Source organism: Gekko japonicus, unplaced genomic scaffold (genome assembly GCF_001447785.1).
Source record: "Gekko japonicus isolate JY-2015 unplaced genomic scaffold, Gekko_japonicus_V1.1 scaffold1357, whole genome shotgun sequence".
In the NCBI taxonomy this organism is placed as follows: Eukaryota; Metazoa; Chordata; class Lepidosauria; order Squamata; family Gekkonidae; genus Gekko; species Gekko japonicus.
The window spans coordinates 384,479-406,008 of record NW_015162522.1 but is presented as its reverse complement, the minus strand read 5'-3'; the positions used below and the strand labels follow the sequence as shown (position 1 = coordinate 406,008).

The 21,530-nt window shown below is 43.0% G+C and overlaps 1 protein-coding gene across 2 annotated transcripts in view; it reads left to right on the top strand.

The window, feature by feature from the left end:
- Positions 1-21,530, top strand: part of DMD (dystrophin) — a 284,775-nt gene that overhangs the window by 82,241 nt on the left and 181,004 nt on the right. For both annotated transcript variants that reach the window (XM_015406249.1, XM_015406246.1), the window contains exon 6: positions 3,352-3,430. In XM_015406249.1, the coding sequence (XP_015261735.1) occupies positions 3,352-3,430 (79 nt within the window). The remainder of the gene's footprint in view (positions 1-3,351; positions 3,431-21,530) is intronic.

Sequence of the window (21,530 nt, the reverse complement as noted above, 5' to 3'; positions counted from 1 at the left end):
GTCTCTAAATTTGTCTAAGTTTATACATTTGTCTCTACTAATGATGGTCTTTCTTTAACACTACATATAATGGTCAGTCTGGTGCATTCATAGAACCATTTAAGAAAGAGAAGCCAATGTTGGATCAGGCCAATGGCCCATCCAGTGCAACACTCTGCCACACAGTGGCCAAAAATTCCAGGTGCCATTAGGAGATCCAGCAGTGGAGCTAGGATCTTATGTTTGAAAGTTTATGTTAATTTTATGTTTGAAAAAAGGACACCTGCAACACAGAATTAGAAGGAAAGCAGTGATGAACTAGGAAGGAAAAACACCCACCTGGAAAGGGGCTCCACCCCCCCCCAAGAGGGGGAGAGAGAGAGGAAGAGGCAGCCTACCTACCAGCTGACCAGGCACCATCTCCTTCACCTTGCATGAGGCTTGGGTGGGCCAGGTGTCATCTCCCTCACTCCAGGTGTCATCTCCCTCACTCTTGAGCATGCTGGGCACTGATTAACAAGTGTGAGTGTGTCTTTTACCAGTCTAGGAGGCAGCTCCCTCATCTGATGTTGGGCTTAACTGGGCCAGACACCGGCTTCCTGTTCCATGCAGTGCTTAAGTAACTAAATTGTACATAGATAAGCTGGTACTGTGGGCCAGGTACTACTTCCCTCATGTTGGCTGGGCAACCCCTCCCCGCCTCCCTTGCTCCAAGCTTGATAATGAATGCACTTTATTGTTATTGTTATGATTTTATTGTTATACTGGATTTTATGTATGGGCTTGTGCCCCCTGTAAGCCGCCATGAGCCTGCTTGCGGGGAGGGCGGGGTAAAAATGCTTAAATAATTTTTTTTTAAAATAAGCTAGTTACATGTTACATTTTATGGCATACATGGCCCAGCCCAACAAAGTGACATTTATGTCAGATCCAGCTCTCATAACAAATGAGTTCAACACCTCTGCTCTTGAGAGTCCCTTGGACTGCAAGCAGATCAAATCAGTCAGTCCTAAAAGAGATCAACCCTGACTGTTCCCTGGAAGGCCAGATACTGAAGCTGAAGCTCAAATACTTTGGCCACCAAAGGAGAAGGGAGCACTCACTGGAGAAGACCCTGATGCCGGGAAAAATTGAAGGTAAAAGAAGAAGGGGACAGCAAAGCATAAGATGGTTAGATGATGTTATCAATGCAATGAACATGAAATTAAGCAAACGCCAGACCATGACAGAAGACAGGAGGGCCTGGTGTGATGTGGTCCATGGGGTCATGAAGAGTCAGACTTGACTGTGCGACTGAAAAATAACAACTATCCATATGGAAGATTCTTCTTATGATGTAATGGATGAAATGATGGAAAATGAAGATATGAATTGGCATCAGTAGTTTTTTTATATAATGCAAATGCCAGTGTGTGATCTTGAGATCTGTAGATGATTGTATCAAGACAGGGTACTTTGATCTGATTGTACTGCCCATCAAATGTAATGTTATCATGCAGTTGAGCAGCCTGTCACTCAAGGCTCTCTGGCTCTGTGAGGAATAAACTCTTAATAGTCCTTTTATCTATTTACACAGCACTTATAAAACACCACCATCGAAGAATAAAATTATTGCCTAATAAAATGTTTACTTTGTAGTTTCTAATCTGTATAACTTTTCTAAATATTGAGTAGTTTAATTCCTGTGTTACTATATATTCCTATTCCCACAATATTATGTTATACAAAAAGGGGGACCCACGATACTCGCGGGGGGGAAGCTCCACGGGAGGAGAAGGAAGCAGCTGAAGGTGAGCCGTCTCCCCTGCCTCCCATCCCCGGCACCTACCGTGAGGCCCGCGCCCCTCCAAGCTTCTCCCTCCTCCCCACCAGCACCGGCATCAAGGCCTGAACTTGGCCCACCAAGTTTTCTCCCTCCCCCCTTCCCTAGCGGCAGTGGCGAGCCCTGAGCTCGGCTCGCCAAACTTTCTCCCTCCCCCTCAGGCGGCAGCAAGGGCTGAGCGGCTTACAGCTACCGCCAGCCAAGCCTTCTCCCACCCCTGCCCTCTCTCCCTCTCCCTTCCTGGCAGCGGTGGCGGTGAAGCCGTTCTCAGAGCATTCCCTGTGCCTGCACAGGGAACGCTCTTTTACTTTTGGGGGGATTTAAATATCCCCCGCATATTTTTTCCAAGTTTTCAGATTTTTCTGCAGATATGTGGATTGCCCCAAATGTGCAGGAAAACCTCCCTGCCCCCCAAGTGCCCCCGATGTGCTGATTTAGATATCCTCACGGAGGGGGCATGTTGGGAATTAGATATATAGATATTCCTTTCCTCATTCACAGTGCCTATAGAAGTCATTTAGCTGTTGTAAGAATTAATGAAAACACATTTTAGTTTTCACATTAAAAAACAGTGACTACAAAACTGTCTTACCTGTATTTGCTCCTGTTGGAATCAGTGGCTGCCCTCCATATATTCACACAACCCCCCCCCACCACCATTTGCCATTTGTTGTTGTCTGTTTCATTTCAGCCATGCATGGGCCTCCTAATAACAAACAGTTTTAAACTGTGCTGACTTTAAGAAAAAAATTGCAGTACAATAAGGCTGCTTAATTGGAAAGGCTACAAAACTTTCTAGAGCACATTTTAGTGGTTCTGCTGGATTTTAGCCAACAGTCTTCAACTTGTACAGGACTGCCTCTTAAATCTGGAAGACTAAATTAGTTTTGATTTTAAAATCATTATGAGGTGGGGTTTCTTTATTTAAACCATAATCTTTTCTGTCAGTTTCAGGAACTAATTGCTTGTCCAGTGTAGCCCTCTCCGCTTCGCTATCACAATATAAACAAAATTAATACAGGAATAAGAGGAAAAGTATGGACTGGCAATAAGCCACACTTGGAATAATAATTTTCAGAATCTTTTTAATGGAAGCAGCTGAGAATGGAAATTATATCTGAGTTTCAGATGGGCTTGGCAGATTTCCAGATAAACAGGATTTGGTAAATGAAGGGCATTTTTTTCATGTGGCTTATACATACCAATACCAACCATTTCAAGTAGGAGTTGCATGAGCTGAAAGCCAGTTAGCTTAGTAGTTAGAGTGCTGGAATAGGGTTGGGGAGATCCAGGTTTGAATTCCCACTGCCATGGAAGCTCACTGGATGACTTTGGGCCAGTCATACACTCTCAGCCTAACCTACCTCACAGCATTGTTGTAAGGATAAAATGGAAGCCAGTTTGGGTCCCCATTGGAGAGAAAGGGGAAGTATAAATAAATATATAAATATGACTGTACATATGTGAAATTCTCTAAGGATCCTGTTATATTAAGCTTTTAATGAAGCACCTGACTTTATTGCCCTCTATTACATTTTTCTCCTACCCAGGTAGCTATTGATGAACGTATCAGGCAGCTGCATGAGGCCCACCGGGATTTTGGCCCTACTTCTCAGCACTTCCTTTCAAGTAAGTGATTGCTCCCTGTAATTGTCGTTCTTTGTTTCTGTCGTATTACTTTAAAGCTGTGTCATATATTCAGTCCTGCCATAGGAGAAAGCGGGAACATTTGTCTGTGTTTTAATTAGTAAAATAATATTAAGCACAGTTTCATATTCCAGTACTTAAGATTCATTAGGAGCTAGAGCTTGTGCTCAGATGTCCGTAATATTCAACAGAGATAGAAAAACCACCAATACAACCCTAAATCCTGGTTCTCATTAAGAAAAAGAAGTGGTAATAACCCACTCTTTGGACCATACTACTTCTGAGTACAAGTGGGACTCTCCTGATATAGAATACAGGACCACTAACTAAAAAAAAAAAAAGTACTTTCTCTGCATAGATCATTTGCAAGGTTCTAGGTAAGTATGAACAGACCATTATTATTGTATAGTTCCATTATGACTTGAGTTCTATGGCTTGTAGTAAAGGAGAATTTTGGAAGTCAGTTACAGATTTCATACAAGAAAAAAGTATATTGTAACAGAACAACAGCACTCATATATAACATAAAAGTAATCTCATTCAAAACAAGCCGTTAGGCTCGGAATTCGAAGGAGTATGAAATAGTTGTTTATTTTTTTACACTTAGATGAAGAAGAGTGTTGAACTGTTCTGTGTGTGTGTGTGCATGCATATATACACACACTCAAATTGCACTCATCTTCAACATAAAAACTGCAAATAATAGAAACCCTTGGAAAAGAATGTATTGGTTTATATCCTGCTGTCTGTTTCTGAGGTTTCTCCCTCCATTGGCAAAATGAGAGGCAGTGTTCACCATTTACTCTGTACACTGTGACCTTAACATGCTTGCAAACGTGTATACGCAGAAGTATGTCCCAATGAGTAAGTATGTCTAGGATTTCAGCCTTTGTCACCTGAGCCCTAAGAACAAAGTTTAATGGCTGCAGGGAGAACAAAGAACAACGTTTCATGGCTACAGGGCATGGCTGGCACCAGCATACCCTAAGGTGGGGAAGCTGCCAGGGCTCAGAGTTTCTGGCAGGGCCTGCTGCCAAAGAGCCTCCCCCCAACACAAGCTGCCAGAGAAGGATGTGCAGATGGTGTACAGTGGTAACACTCCTGGCAGGGATAGTGGTGGTCTATCTGCACACACCTCCCAGCGCCATTGGGGAAGATGGGCCAGGGAAAGGACATACCGGCAGGTGGGGATGTGTGGGGGTTGGCAGAATGGTACAAACAGGTCCTGGTGGTTGTCAGGGGGGGCTGGGCACTCTCTGCCTCTACCCCTTAAAAACCTAGGTGGGTAGACTCAAACTTTTTTGAAGACTATCAGTTTCTCAGTTCATTTACACTACAGTAATCTACAATTATTTCAGTGTGAACCCATTGGTTCCAATAGGTTTAGGCTGCATTAAACCTGCATAGGATTGTACAGTTAGTTACTATACAATAATCATAATCAGTACATCTAATTCTCAACATGGCCCCATCTATGAATGCTTAAATCCAGAGATCAAAACCATGGATGAACAAGAAAGATCTTTCTACAAACCTGAGAGAAGCCCAAATTTGCAGGGGGGGGGGAATCCAAAATACAGGAGCATTAAAAACCCCAAAATGATAAAAGGAAGACTTCTATCAGAAATTGATACCCTCATTGGCTGGTGCTAAGCAACCATAAAAATATTGCCAGCATTCAAGAAGAAAAGGATACAAGGAAAGGTGACAATATGGGGGCTGCCAGGAGAAGGAAAAAAGAAAATAGTGTGGGGAGGAGGATACAGGGCAAGTGAGGTGCTCCCTGGAAGTCTTTAAAGCAGCCATCACTGTACATTTATTTATTTTATTTATTATTTGTATTTATATCCCGCCTTGCCTGACAAGCAGGCAAGCAGGTACAGAGTGTTGTCATGCAGAGGCTGCCAGGGGGAGGGAAGGAGGAAAAGCTAAAGATGAGGAGCAGATAAAGGTAGGTTGGCTGGTGAGTAGGAAGGAAAGCAGGAAGAGGGGAGAGGCTATGTGGGTTTTGGGGTATGGAGAAGAGGAAATAGTTGGGGAGGAAAAAAATGAGATGTGCTCCCACAAGTCAATGCAAGTCTCTTGCTTGCCATTATATCTAATCTTCAATATAGCCAAATACATGGATACTTAAACCCAGAGACTGAAGCCATGAACAGACAAAATAGATCTTTCTGCAAACCCAAGTAAAGCCCCACGTTTGCGGGGAAATACGAAATATAAAAAGAAGGGGCTAAAAACTCTCAAAATGATAGGAGCAGCACATATAGCTTTAAGAATCAAATTCCCCCAGAGCCTGTTGCTAGGCAAATGCACAGTATTGCCAGACTTCAGGCCTTTTTTCCCCCTGTCAGTAAAAGGTGTGGGGTAGTGACAGGAGCCTTTTCAGGTCTGTTTTGGCCTTTGTATGAGGACTCTTTGGGTGACTTGGTACTACACAACTTGCATGACTCACACAGGCCAGGCTGCTTGCTATTGTTCCATAGCAGCCACAGCACAAAAGGCAGTGTCCTATAGCAGTTAGATTTTTAGACTACAATCTGGGAGGCACAGGTTTGAATCCCCATTCTGGAAACTCACTGGGCAACCTTGGACTACTTACACTCTCTAAGCATAACCTACATCACAGGATGTTTTGGGTCCCCATTGTGTAGACAGACGGGGTATTAAATAAATAAATAAATAATATAGCTAGTATGGGGGGAAGATAAATGTACAAACACATGACGCTGCCTTATACTGAATCAGATACCTGGTCCATCAAAATCAATATTGTCTACTCAGACTGGTAGAGCTCTCAAGGGTCCCAGGCAGAGGTCTTTCACATCACCTCCTACCTGATCCTTTTGGCCAGAGATGCCAGGGATTGAACCTGAGATGCTCTACCACTGAACCACAGCCCCTCCCAAAGGCAGGTTGGTTGATATGTAAGAAGAAGGAAGCTGAGGAAGGGAAAAGGATATGGGGGTTGCCAGGAGAAAGAAAAGAGGAAATAGTGTGGGGAGGAGGACATAGGGGGAAATGAGGTACCCCCTGCAAGTCCTTGTGGGTTTCCCGTCATGCAACTGGCCAGGTGCAGCCTGGCAGCTGGCACCACACAACTGGGCTATACTTTTCCTGGGTAGAGGCTACCAGGGGGAGGGAAGGAGTGAAAGCTGAAGACAGGGGGGCATATAAAGGTAGGTTGGCTGGTGTGTATGAAGGAGAAAAGGGAATAAATTATGGGGGGGGGGATTTCAGGAAAGGAAAAGAGCAAATAGTGGGGGAGGGGATAACCCCCACAAGTCCTTGCAGGTTTCCCCACGTGTATACATAAAATTCTCAACATGGCCCCAGGGCCCTGTTGAGATAAAGAACATTTTCCTGCAGAGTTGGCAGACTCTCCAGGTTTGATGATGATGATGATGATGATGATGATGATGATGATGATGATGATGATGATTTATTTACCAGATTTATACCCCGCCCTCCCAGCCAAAGCCAGCTCAGGGCAGCTTACATAAAAGAATAAAGCACATCAGTAAACAATTTAAACAATCCTAAAATCAATAATCATGTAGTGATCATCATCATCATCTGGGGAAAAACTGAGTGGGGGTTACATTTTCCAAACCAGAGGAGCATTGTCCATGTGCGAGCTGACAATGCACCTTGGTCCGAGCTGGAACCACTCTCCAATGGCAGAGGCAGCAGCACTGCAGGTGGGTAGGGGAAGGGATGGGGAAGCTGAGTGGAGGGTACAGCCAGACAGGATGGCAGAGTGGAGGGAAGGTGATAGGCTGATGGGCAGAGTAGCACAGAGGGGAAAGTAGGAGTCATCACCCCCACTCAGGCCCGTAGTCAGGATTTTTCATTTTATGGGGCAATTTTTTTTTCTTGTGGGGGCACTCATTATGTTTATATTTATACTTTATGCTATATGTATACTTTATGTATAAATAAATAATAAAGACAAGTCATTTATCACTCAAAAATATTTCAGGTTTATTTCAAAAATACTAACCATTACTGATCTTGTGGTTTGTCACATATAAATGTTTCTGGTTTATCACAAAGATGCTAACCATTACAGAACTTGTAATATTTGTCACTCAAAATTTTCTCTGGTTACAGAACCTGGTTACCATTCAAATACCCTTCTCAGCTCAGCCCATTATAGTTGAAGTTGACATGACTGGGCATGATTTTTTTTCTATGAAAGCATCCATATCAATATTCTTGTGGGTCTTTTCTCATAACTTAGCAGTACTAGATTGTGTTTCCAAAGATGGGACATCGATCGCCTCTGTGGTTTTAACACACGAGTAAGGCGAGAGAATGCTGCCTCGCATGTAGCTGTGGATGCTCCAAAAGTTACAGCAGCTGCAAGGACTTTGTATACATTACAGTATCCACCTCTACATGGGAACAGCACTGAAAGAGCATCAAAAGTGGATTTGTTGGTGCAAAAAGGTTCATTTTTCAGAGATTCACTTCTTGTGCAAAGGCATCCTCATTAGCATTAACTAATCGTATGAGAGGCTTTACTGCTTTTACATCCAAAAAGGTTTGTGAACTTGGAGTCAATGAGTCCAAAGCTGATAAGTATTCCACATTACATTTAGAGAATCGAGATTCAGCCTCTGAAATGGAATAGTCAAGGAATACCTGTTTTAAGCGCATATGAGGGGACATTTCACTGCCAGAATAGCTTGATCCAGCACTACCTTCAGCAATATAGTCCCCAAAATGTTTCTCCTTCCTTTTCCTTTTGCCATGCTTTTCTGATGTTTCTTCTCTCTCAAAAACAATGCTGTTCGCTTCACAGGTGTCAGTGGATTTTGCCAAAATCAATTCAAAGTGCATGTCTGCATTACCTCTCCTCTCCTTAAGGGCAGAAATGCAGTGATTCCCACTTTCAGCCGCTCTCCCCAAATGCATGGTTTTGTCTTGAAGTGCTGCATTACCTGGCTTAAATATAGACAACACCTCTTGCATAAATAATGGTAAGAAACAAAGTCTTACAGTTGCACATGAGCCATGTAGACCTTTTGCCTCCACTTGCAAATCTGTGGAAGCATCTCTATCAGAATCAGCAATGCCACTAAGCACTAACATAACTTCAGAGAAGTTCTCACTTATGGCTCTTGCAGTGGCTAAATGTCCAGTCCACCTATGTTCGAGGAGTCTCTTCAGCTGAGTACCCGAATACATTTGGTTCACTTCACTCAATGTTTTCTGGTGAAGTTGTATAATCCATTACATGTCTCGAAAAACTGCCTTACAGGTGCTATTTTTGAGCAGGCGCTCACTATCACAAGATGCAATTGGTGATTGTAGATTGTAGCAATGTATGTACGGTATGGTTTTGCCCACTTTTTCTTGCATTTTTTTGAACTCCATCTCTCCTACTAGACATCACACTAACACTGCACTATGAGCTCCCTAGGATTGAACCCACAGTCAGTAAGAACTTCTGTTAGCCAAATTGCTTTATTTACAGCAATTGGCAATTTATAAATGGGTTCTTGCCAGTTTAAACCAGGTCCTGTTCACACCAAGGGTTACCAGTAAAGGATTCGAGGCTGTTGTGGTTAAAATAGATGTCTTTTACTTAAAAATATATCTCATACAAACAATACTGATACACTCACACATTCAATCAAGTTTCTAAGATTTACAGTAAGAAATAAGCACTTTTGCATTAGCAGGTAGGGGTGATGGTGGGTGATACTTATCTGTCTTGCAGCTTGGTTGTTCCAATGAAGAATGGAGGGGAAGAAATGGAAACAAAGGATTCACACACGACCAGAACCAGCTGGAATGTGTGGGTCTCTTGACTGCAGATTAAGAGATCAAAGTAGAGGCAAGGGTTGGGGATAGCAAGTGGGACTCAAGGGGAGTAAAAGCAGATAGGGGTTGTTGCGGGGATTGCTAGCTAGGAAGGGCCAGGTAAATGGTCCTTCCCTTTTATAGGGGGTCCAAGAGATGGATGGTAACTTTGCCAACCTCTTGGCCCACCTACCTGTTAGTCCGTCCCCAAAACAATCCTATTGGTTGTCTATGGGAAGGGGACGTTACCTGAAGGGGTGGCCAATATTGTAACCTAAAAACCTAAAACCTTACTCGAAGTATGGCATCTGGACAGGTGTGAAAACCTAGGCGTCAAGATGCTCCATTGTAGTGCTGATGAAGCTGGCCATTCTATTGATAACCAAATGTCCATATGGCAGGAAATACCAATGCAGGAACAAAGCAGGCGATGGGTAGTACATGACTACAAGTAGTTCTGCAGTGGGGGCTGTCTCCTCTCGAGGTTGTTGTTTCTCATTGCTCACAATAATGGAGGTTTGTGCTTCTTCACCAGGCTTGGCAACTGTGTAGCTGAAACCTTATTTACATGTAAGGCATGTGCAGGCACCTTCTATGTGTGGTATCACAACAGGTGACTTAAAGTGTACAGCTTTCTGAGCCTGTGTGTGTGTGCCCAGTCCATTGTGTGTAGCAATATGCAGTCCATAAAGCAAATATCAAGCTCATTCTCTAACACTTGAAACAGAATTTCAGTTATATAATCTGCTGTTAACTGGTAAAGTTCATACGTACCCAATAGGTATTCTGATGGCTTGCTGTCTTACAAATCTGACAACAACAACTACATTTTCAATACCACTCACATTTCATAGCTCATCAGCTTTTACAAAGAAGACGTCCATCTCACTACTTTGAAAAAAGAAACTATTTCTTCTAGCACCATTGAGCCCAGGGTAGAGATAACCTTATTCTGAATCTTTGATGAGGTGTAAGAGGAATTACTAGGTATGCCTTGGACTATTGCTTTGAGCATTGGATCTTTCAGTATGGTATAATGAAACAGTGCCATGAACAGTCCATAAGGGCTTGACACTTCCTCCTGTTCCTCAGTCTTACTTATTGGACCAGGTCCCTCACTACCACAAAAAGGCAGCTTTATAAAAATTATTTGTTTGTTTATTTATTTATTGGATTTGTATCCCGCCCTCCCCTTGATGGACTCAGGGCGGGTTCCAACAATATACATACAGTACAACAATATAAAATTCAATACAATTAAAACTACGTTAAAACATGTGAAACATACAACTCTAGTAAAAGCCATATACCTCCATGGTTGATCAAGTTTGGGGTCTCCGACCCAGGCTGTAAATAGGGGCTTGACCAAAGCTGTAAATGGGGCTGACCCAAGCTGTAAATGAGGGCCGACCCAAGCTACAAATGGGGGCCAATCCCAGGAGGGGGACACCCGCTGCGTCAGCCAAAAGCGCGGTGGAAGAGCTCCGTCTTGCAGGCCTTGCGGAATTGTAATAAATCCTGCGGGGCCCTGATCTCACTTGAGAGCTCATTCTACCAAGCAGGGGCCAGCGCTGAAAAAGCTCTGGCCCTGGTCGAGGGATGCCGGATGTCCCTGGGGCCGGGGACCACCAAAAGATGGTGAATGGTGGACGTTAGTGCTCTATGGGGCTCATATGGGGAGTGACGGTCTCGAAGGTATGCTGGCCCCTGGCTCATTAACAGAAAGGAACTGAATTGTTTCAGTAATACTTTTGATGTAATACCTATTCTACTTTATATGTTCAGGACCCAACAGTGTATGAATCTCTGTTCCTTGTCTTGACCAAGCCATTTGTTCTTCCCATTTGGCATTTGGCATCATGTGGCTTTTACTTGTGGAATGTCTGTAAAATCCCTTCTTGCTCTCTAAAGCTGTCTTCCAGTTGTTGAAGCCAGTAACTGTAAATGCATTGTCCCATTCAGTCACCTTCGCAAACTTTCTACATGGGAATCAGAAAGCTCTGTCAGTCTTGATTGAGTGTTCAAGCCAGGGACGGCCAGCATACCATCCACTATTAAAACTGCACTCCTTGCTTCCAAATATTGTTTTAGGGTAAGCTGGAAGCCTTGTCTGAGAAGGATTCACTTCACCTAGATCTGGAGGAATTGGCTGTCTCTCCTGGGAGGAGGCTGATTGCACAATTCCATGCATTGTTGAAGGCTCCTCTGCCTTTGCACCCTCCTTTGCAGGGCCAGTGGTGGACTCCCGAGCAGGGGTGGTTGTTTCCTGTCCTGTTGTTGGTCTCTGTCCAGACCGTCTAGTGATGAACCTGTCCATTTCCTGATAATAAAGCATAGTATATGTTACTGAACAGGGGGGAAATTAAATAAATCATACCTAATCATACTCTAAGAGTTGACCAGATTACACAGTAATTAAACAGTAATTCATAGAATCATAGAGTTGGCAAGGACCTCCAGGGTCATTTAGTCCAACCCACTACACAATGCGGGAAATTCACAAATACCTCCCCCTCCACACACACAGTGACCACTGTTCCATGCCCAGAAGATGACAAAAAAACCTCCAGGATCCCTGGCTAAACTGGCCCGGAGAACAATTGCTTCCTGACTCAAAAGTGGTGCTCAGCATTTCCCTGGGCGTGTAAGAAAGGGCCACGAGAACTAAGCACTGAGGCAACCCTTCCTGCCCTCCCTCTCATGATCTGCCTAAGTTCACAAAATTAGAAGCTGTTAGATGCCCATCTAGCCTCTGTTTGAAAACCTCCAAAGAAGGAGAGCCCACTACCTCCTGAGGAAGGCTGTTCCACTGAAAAACCACTTTGTCAGAAAGTTCTTTTTAATGTTTAGCCGAAAACTCTTCTGATTTAATTTTAACCCATTGGTTCTGGTCTGACCTTCTGGGGCAACAGAAAACAACTCCATACCATCCTCTATATGACAGCCCTTCAAGTATTTGAAGATGGTTATCATATCACTTCTCAGTCATCTCCTCTCCAGGCTAAACATACCCAGCTCCTTCAACTTTTCCTTATAGGATTTGTTCTCCAGACCCCTCACCATCTTTGTTGCCCTCCTCTGGACATCTTCCAGCTTGTCTATATCTTTCTTAAATTGTCGTGCCCAAAACTGAACACAATACTCTAGGTGAAGTCTAACCAGAGCAGAATAAAGTGGTACCGTCACTTTGCGTGATCTGGACACTATACTTCTGTTGATACAGCCCAAAATCACATTTGCCTGGGAGGGGATCCCCAGGCCCCACCTGGAGTCTGGCATCCCTCCCCTCCCCCTTGATACTAAACAAGACAAAAACATTGTTCAGACTTTTAAACTGTAATGCCAGACTTGGGATCCCCAGGTCCCACCTGGAGCCGGGCAACCCTTCTCCCCATACCGTTAGTAAACAGACATTGTTGGGGATGGGATTCTTAAACAGTAATTCAAGGGAGGGGATCCCCAGGTCCCACATGGAGTCTGGCATCCCCCCCCCCCATGCAAAAAAAAACAAGTAAGTAAATTTCAGCCTACCTGCGGGGCTTGACTTGCCGGCTTGGGAATTGGAGGGATAGTGACAGCCTGCAAGACAGCTTGCAAGAGAGAGATCAGTGCAGCCACATGGGAATGAAGAGGGGGTTGCTTTCTTGTTTTGATGGCGATGAGGGAATAGCAGCATGGGAATGGAGGCAGGGCTCTTTCTTTGCCGGACAGCAAGAGAAAGATAGGCAAGATGAGCAGAAAGAGAGGATGATGAACAGGGTGGGACTGGAGGCGGGGCTTGCTTTGCCGGCCGGTGAGAGTCAAGACGACAGAGTAGCAGTGTGGAAGTGGAGAGTGGGGCTTTCCTTGACAAGAAGAGATACAGAGAGCTGCGGGGGGGGGGCAGTGTGAGGCTTGCCACTGCCCCAGCAGTAGCAGTGAGTACAAGGAATAAATCGGGGAGGGGGGCTGTTCAGGGTGGTAAGTCGGGGGCCCTGGTGGAAAGTCAGGGGGCTGGGCTCTGAAATGCCCCAGTGTAGCTGCAGGCCTGCCTCACTCCTGTCATGTGAGTTGGGCAGGTGGTAAAGGAGCTTCCTTGCACCCCATCACCATTTGAGTCAGATGGGGAAGGGGGAGGTGGGCTGGCAAATGGCCAGACTGATAAGTGAGGGTGGGAAGAAGCAGGGAAGCAGAATGATGGGGGGCAGACGGGTAGGAGAACAGAGTGGCAGAGAAGGGGATGGGCATGTGGGCAGAGCACTGGTGAGAGGGCAGAATGACAAGTTTCTACCCCTCCACAAAATGGCCAGATGGGTAGGAGAGGAGCCACCATGATAGGCAGGCAAGTAGGTGGTACTTCAGCTGGGTGGGCTTGCTGATGAGTGGCCATCCCAACAAGCAAATGGCAGGGAGAGGGATGGGTGGGCAGACAGAGCAACAGGGATGAGGTGGCAGGGAGGACAGGCTGGGGAAAGAAGGAGCAGCAGAAGGGGAAAAGGAGAATAAGTAGATGTGGAATGCAAAGATGGAAGGAGGGCATGGCAGTGGGGGGGAAGGCAGAGACAGGTGGCTGGGGGTGGGTGTCAGAAGCCAGAGGTCAAAGCATGGACCAGTGGGGAAATTTCCCCATTAGTTTCTCATGGGTCCCCACTTGTTTAAACTAATTATTCAGTTTTAGTTATTTGATTTATAACACCCTGTATCCACAGAAGTTCATATAGTAAAACTGGGATCCGATTACTCATAATTATGAAACTGTGGAAAATTACTCTTTTTATGAACATACTGCTTCTAACAACTTTTGTGTTCTGACATATTTAGTGTATGGATACTCTCATGTCTATTCTTGTATTTAATTATTTGTTAGATTTGTATCCTACCCTTACTTCAAGGAGTATTAGAGTGATGTGAAATATCTCAGAAGCAGTTATACTAAATATGTTGTCGAAGGCATTCACGGCCGGAGTTCAGTAGTTGTTGTAGATTTTCCAGGTTGTATGGCCGTGGTCTTGGCATTGTAGTACCTGATGTTTCTCCACCAGCTGTGTCTGGTATCCACAGAGGTATAACACAGAAAGATGGAGTATTCTGTGTCAATGTGAGAAGAAAAATGGTAGGCAGGTAATTCATATCTACTCAGGAAAGTTGGGTAGGGCTGAGTCATTATCTTGTTGGAGTTTCATGCTAATCTGCACTTTCTCAATGATGAACTAAATCATCTAAACCACGCACTTCAAGCAAATGCCTACTCCAAGAATTAGAAGAGCGATTAAACCAAGGGTAATGCCTTGGCATGAAGGATTTCACATGATAGAGAAAGCAAAATATAAAAATTGATTAATTCAATCACAGTCCTGGGTTTTTGCTTCCTTACCTAGTAACACATTGTAAATACTCATCTCAGCTGGTGATGTTAGAATTTGTTTTAGTATGTCATCAGTGATTGGGCAGAGAAGAGAAGGAAGCAGGGGGTTGCCAGGGGGAGGGAAGAAGAAATAGTGTGGTGAGGGGAAAGTGAGGTACCCTTCCCCTGCATGTGCTTGCTGGTTCCCCACTGTGCAACTGGGCCTGACTCAGCAGCCAGCAATACACAACTGGGCTAGACTCTTTCTGGGTAGAGGCTGACAGAGGAGGCAAAGCTGAAGACAGGGAAGCTGATAAAAACAGGTTGGTTTGTGATGTGGTGAGGGGAAAGTGAGGTACCCTTCCCCTGCGTGTGCTTGCTGATTCCCCACTGTGCAACTGGGCCTGACTCAGCGGCCAGCAACACACAGCTGGGCTAGACTCTTCCTGGGTAGAGGCTGACAGAGGGAAAGAAGGAGGCAAAGCTGAAGACAGGGAAGCTGATAAAAACAGGAAAAGGGGATAGGCTATGGGGGATTTTGGGGAGGAGAAAATGAGATGCCCCCCACAAGGCCCTGTGGGTCTGCATTATTTGGTATGATATGTTGTAGCTTTACAACCCATCTTCATGACAGGCCTAAACATAATTTCCAACCTCAGAAAATAGAATAGGGCTTGCTAGATTCACAGGGCTATGAACAATTTAACCTCTACAGTACAAAAATACATATGTTGTGAAAGATAGTAAGCAGAGATTTTTACCATATTGAATACAGAAACCATTTTCTCTGAACTCAAGTTTGGAGAGAAAATTATTTGGACAGAAGACTACAAGTTTGCTTCTGTACCCTTCCATATTACTTAAATAATGTTTCACTTTTACATTGATTTACAAGCCTAGGCTGAGGTGAGGTCAGACTGGCAGTTTGAAGCACGAGGGAGTCGTGGCAAAAAAGATCCAGAACAACTTGTTCCAGGTATTCCCGGTCACACTGCACCAACTGATGCAGGAGCATACATAGGAGAAGGTGCAAGGGAGTGTTCACACTGTTGGCCCGCCCCTGGCGGAGGTGCAGCTGTAAGTGGCAATCTGGCGACCTGTGCCTATCATAGGCACACAATTATCAATGTGGCTTGTTCGCGTGGCTTTTCGTGTTCACACTTCCGGGAAGTGGGATGAACGCGCTCTCCAGGGTTTGCTACCACTTTCACCTGGTATCTTTTGAACTCGGGAGGGAAGCATTACAAGACGGGTTGAGTACAGCTGGGGAGCGCCTGACAGATGTGCCTGTGTGAACGGCTCCTCTAATCCGTTTGTGAAACGTTTCTGAAATGTGCCTATATCAGGCCAAACTGCCAGTCTGAACTTGGCCTTAGGTTAGGGAAATCAATTTGCACAGAGTGTAGCAAGAAAGAAGGACGTTTCCATGAGAGAAGGTTCATCCGAAATGGAATGTAGCCTTCTTTCAGCTGTATAGAAAGAGTCATTACATAGGGAAGGTGAAATTAAACCTCAGTGAATGAACAAGGATCTCCCTGGTATAGTAAGGAAGACAAATGCAGATGCCTTTATTTGGTGTCAACCATTTGAATCTGGCCTGAAAAAATTGACAGAAAGATATAATCTTTTATTAAAACACTTCAACCCCCCCACCCTAAAATGTAAGGTCATAGCAGAAAGAGCAAGAGCTTGGCACTGAGGTCACAGGAGTGCCCTGAGAAAGGAAGATTCCTGATAAAAGGATCACAGGGAATCCAGAAGAATTTATTTGTAAGGACAAAGGCCTAAGGGAAAGAATGAAAGCAGGATTGTATGGCCTTTTAAATGTCCTTTGAAACAAATGCCACTTTGAAGTTGCCAATACCATACGGGGAGTAAGAAAAAGAAATTTGTCTTGGTGTTCTGCTTGGACAGAGTACGGAGTAACAGCAGCTAGAGGGGAAAAAATTTTGTATTAGGTTTCTCAAAATCACCATCTATATTACTTTGCAGAGTTATAGTGTGTTACCAAGCACTTCCTAGTTCACTAATTGTATTTATAGTCAGGAAAATATAGTAGCAAATATGTAGCAAATTTTACTGTATAAAATATAATATAGTAAATTAAGGCAATAAAATATGAATACTTGGGACTGTTTTTAAAGTGATGCAAGACAAATTTACCTGAGGATTTTGCCAGTTCACACAGTTAAAATCCAGTTTGAAAGTGCACTGAAAGTGAATCGAAACTGGATTATTTAGTGTGTGTGACCGCAGCCTTTGACTGAGTAAAGTTTGAGGGTTCACCACTACATGCCAGTTCTTTTCATTCAACAAAGACAGGATCCCTTTCTCCTTTTCTTCCTTTTTCCCCGGCTTACCTTCTGCTGCTTGGTGACCATGGTGATGAAAAGGCAAGCCAGTAGGGGAAAGGGTTTCTTTGCCTCCATCCTTCCCTCTTCCTTCCACTTCTCTCCCATGGACATGAGTTCAGCAGTCAATTTCACTGTGGGAAAATCACTTCCTAGGATATCTGATGATTGGTGAGGGCTCTCTACAGAATAGCATACTGTTTATATCCTAATGTAATCAGTACAACGTAAGCAAAATCTGAAGATCATTTATCTACGTGTCTTATTTTTCTATGCCCTGGCTTTATCTGGAGAAAGGCGGGTATATAAACATTTTTTTAAAATATCAATCTGTTACAACTATAAAATAAAAAGTTAGTAGAGAGGCACCTAAATGACTAGCACTGCTTGTTGCAGCATAAGTTTTTAATCAATCGGAACTCACTTCATCAGATGCATAAAGTATTCATGCATTAAGCAGAAGTACTTATACGCAAAACTGCCAAAAACAGGAGAGGGACTATATTACAAAGAGGATTTTTTTCCGTTTATTTTTTTTTAATTAGACATTATTTCAAACCAGCTCCTCTTTGTTTGCTTATTGTATTTATAGCCTTCCTTTCTCACTGAGGCTCAAAGTGGATTACACAGTGTAAATTAATAACAGTACATATGAAGAGAGATCTAATAAGCACTGTGTAGGTAAATACAGTCAATATGAAGGGACAGCTAATGAGTAATGTACTATGATTACCAAAATCTGGATGAGCATGGCATATTAGATATGATACAAAGTGTGGATACAATGATGAGGAATGGTATTACATGAGTAAAAAAACAATTTATCAACGACAGGATTATATATGAAGCAAACTGATTATACATTCTATACTCAGATCTACAGACTCTTTTGCTTTATAAAGTACCTTCCTGCTACACTGTACCCCTATTATTATTAGGGGAAGGCTCTCCCAAACAACTCTGTTTTACATAGTTTATGAAATGAGAGGAGTGTGGGAACCCTCCTGACCTCCCAAGGCAGGCCATTCCACAAGATGGGGGCCTAAATAGAGAATGCACATAAATGGTCTGATCTTGCCCATTTGCAGAAGGCCTTGAACAGACAAGTAGAGCTGGTGGTCCTGCAGATGTTAGGCTCTGTGGCCATGAAAGGCTTTGTCAGTACCATGAAATGAACCCAGTAGTTAATAGGCATCCAATAAATAGAATGACTACAGAATGGGTGCAATGTGTATACTACTTCATCTAGATCCTGATAATAACTGAATAACTGAGCTATACCAACTGGGATCTCCAAGATGATTTCCAGGGCAGACCCATGTAAAAGGCATTACAATAGTCTAGTCTTGATGTTACCATGGCATGAATCCAGGTGGACAGATGTTAAAGGCTTTAGAAGAAAGCATTTTTTGCAGCTTCATTAACTTCCTTCTCCAGCAGTAATGCACCCCCCCCCCCCAAGATACCTGAGGAATTCTGTGTACTTCATGCGCCTTTGGGCACTTTCGCCCTCAGAGTAGGATTTTGCCCTGGAAGTCAGCTAGCAGAGTAGTTTTCATTTCATTCCTTCATGAATTGTTTTCCTCCCTGGGGGCTAGGTTACCATGCAACTCAAGCACTAAGCCTCCAACCCTGGTGGTGGAAAGAGAATGATTGAAGAATCTTTCCATCTTGCATTATTTCTCTTACCCGCAACTGCTTTTGTCACAGGTGAGAGGTACAAGCTTCTGTTCTGCTTTGGTACTGAGTGTTGCAGTGGCCATCATGCCACTGGACCTGGCTTGGTGCTAGTATCAACCACTGGGCCTAGCCTGGTCCAGCCCAGTGCCGACAGCCATCATGTAACTCAGCCAGACTTTTCCCAGGAGGAGGCTGCCAAGGGTAGAGAGGGAGGGATAAAGGTAGGTTAGCTGGTAAGTGGGAAGGAGAAAAGGAAGCAGGAAAAAGGGAGAAGTTATGGGAGCTGGCAGGGAAAGGAAAGAGGAAATAGTCTGTGAGTGAGGTACAGGGAAAAATGAGATGCCTCCCTTAAGAACTTGTGGGTTCCCTTCCACAAGTCTTTTCAGGTTCCCACTTGTCTATAACTATTCTAGGATCCCTTTCAATGAACCATTTTTTCCAAGTGATCACTGGCTGTCATCAGTGAAACTGAACTATGGGGTAGTGGCCACAGAGGATCAACCTTGCCCTGTGCAATTCTTTGTTCAGTATCTCAGTTTCAATCATTATGCATCTAAGAACTGTTGCCATTGCAAGTTGTAGCTACTGCCTACAACAGGTTGTGTTGTGATCTCAAAGAGAATTGCTATCAGTGTCACCGCCTGGATAGGACCATAAAACCCTGGCAGAAAGAGAGCCAACAGTACAGTTAAGCAAGAAGCAAAGTTTATATTCTAAAGCAAATTGCCCCAAGTTTTTGGAACTGTAAAAAGTCGATAGAGGGATGAAGGGATAAGGAGAGCAATCCTAAACAAGTTTACACAGAATCCTACTCAGGTCTATTCAATGGGCTTACTCCCAGGAGAATGTTGATAGTATTGCATTATAGAAACACCAATTAAATTAAGAAGCTCAAAGTCAGATAATATTTCAGATAATGGAAGAATAGTTAACTTGGAGATGTAGAATAGAAACAGTGCTACTTTGGATAATACTTTGGAGAGTGTATGATGAATACTGGTCTATTAGTTATGATAATATGTATAGCAGATGTAAACAGATGAGCATCAGACACTGTGCTCCCTCTTTCTGGGATGATGAAATTTTCAAATTAAATAAATGAGTATGTAATATGGCTACTTTGCAGAACTTTGTTATGCAAGGAAAACAGCTCTAGATTGCAGCAGACAATTCACTGTTTGTAATAATATTGAGATACATGTTGTCTGTACAGCAGATATATATTATTTCTGGTCAACAACATGATTTGTCATCTAGATTTCATAAATATTTACCGACCTTGGATACTTCTGTTCTTTCACATGATTTGTTCATTGATGTGTTTATGTGCCATTCTCTAAGTTTTAGGGAATGAACATTAAGCAATTTATCTAGATAAGAGTCTATGTGTGTTTGTGTAAAAAGAAATCTATCATCATGCAAAGCTATTATCATGGAACCAAATGGAATGCCAGCAAGCCCCCACATAATCCCCAAAAATGTTAATGTTGGAAGAGGAGGCATCTAGGACAAAACACCATGGGGCACACCTCCACTTCTAACTTCAGTAGGGTGATTTTACCTGACTCTACTTTCTCAGTACAACCTTACATGTACAAAGCTCTCAGCATTTCAAGCATAATAAGGGTTGCTGGAGAAGAGTGGTGATACAGATGAAAATATTTTTGCTTGGATTTGTAGGATCCAATCCAGAATTATTATTTTGAAACACTGCTTCATAAGTGTTATCTTTATTTTAAAATTTCATAATCAAAATTTGAATTTTATTTGTACCTATCCAAATGCATATACTAGTATAGTGCCTTAATAGTTGGGAGTTAAATAGATAAAAATGGGGAAATGACTAGGTTCAGTTTATTTTTAGGACTAAAATATTCCTGTCTCCAAGCCATATAATTCACAAGTTTCATTGCCTTCTATAAGATAAAATGTGTTTTGTGCATCTACTTTGGCATAAGTATCTGGACCATGGTTATAATTTCTCTTAATACCATGTGAAATTTATTAAAATTCAGTGCAATACAAATTTTATATATAGTTTACTTTGTTATAAACAATACATACCGTATATACAGCAAATTACAGAAAATTCCTTGTCTCCTGAATAATCATCCAATTTTTTAAAATCACCATTTTTGACACAGGTAGAAGTCAGAATCAATTATTAGCCCTTTTCAGACAGTCCCAGAATAAATAATGATTGTTCACTGTGATCACAGCACCAAGCTTCATTCTGACCAACATTCCATTGGAAAAGTATACATGGAGGCTATGCTTAAGGAACTCTCCCCACAGCTAAAAACCTTGAGAAAGCAGAAAATGGATATGAAAACAGTGATAAGCACATGAATGCTATGTATACATTTCAGGAAATGTGCAGAAATTTTAGGTGGAATTTACCAGTGAAATCTTCTTCATGCCCATAGGGTTGCCAGGTACCCCCATGGCTACCCGCTATGACCAGGTTGGGAAACTCCTGGAGATTTGGGGATGGAGCCTGGGGAGGACAAGGACTTCAGCAGGGTATGATGCCATAGATTTCACCTTCCAAAGCATACATTTTCTCCAGGGGAATGGATCTCTGTAGTCTGGAGATGAGCTGTAATTCCAGGGGATCCCCAGGCCCCACCTGGAGGCTGGCATCCCTACCTAGGAAAGTCTGAAATGGACTGCTCTTAAGTTGATAATGGACTTCACTTTTTCTTGATATTCTATTATGGACACATTTTTTGTATTTATCTACGCGGAATGAAGTTAGGTGTCATTTTGAAGTAAATTTCATTCCCCACTATTTATCTGCTTTGAACATCAGAAAGATAGTGTCACATATATGACCTTATGGATTCTAAGCATTTCAAAATCTAAGGCTTAACTCTTAAAGCAGCTGTCTTCTTTTTATCATAAATCAAAGTTACAA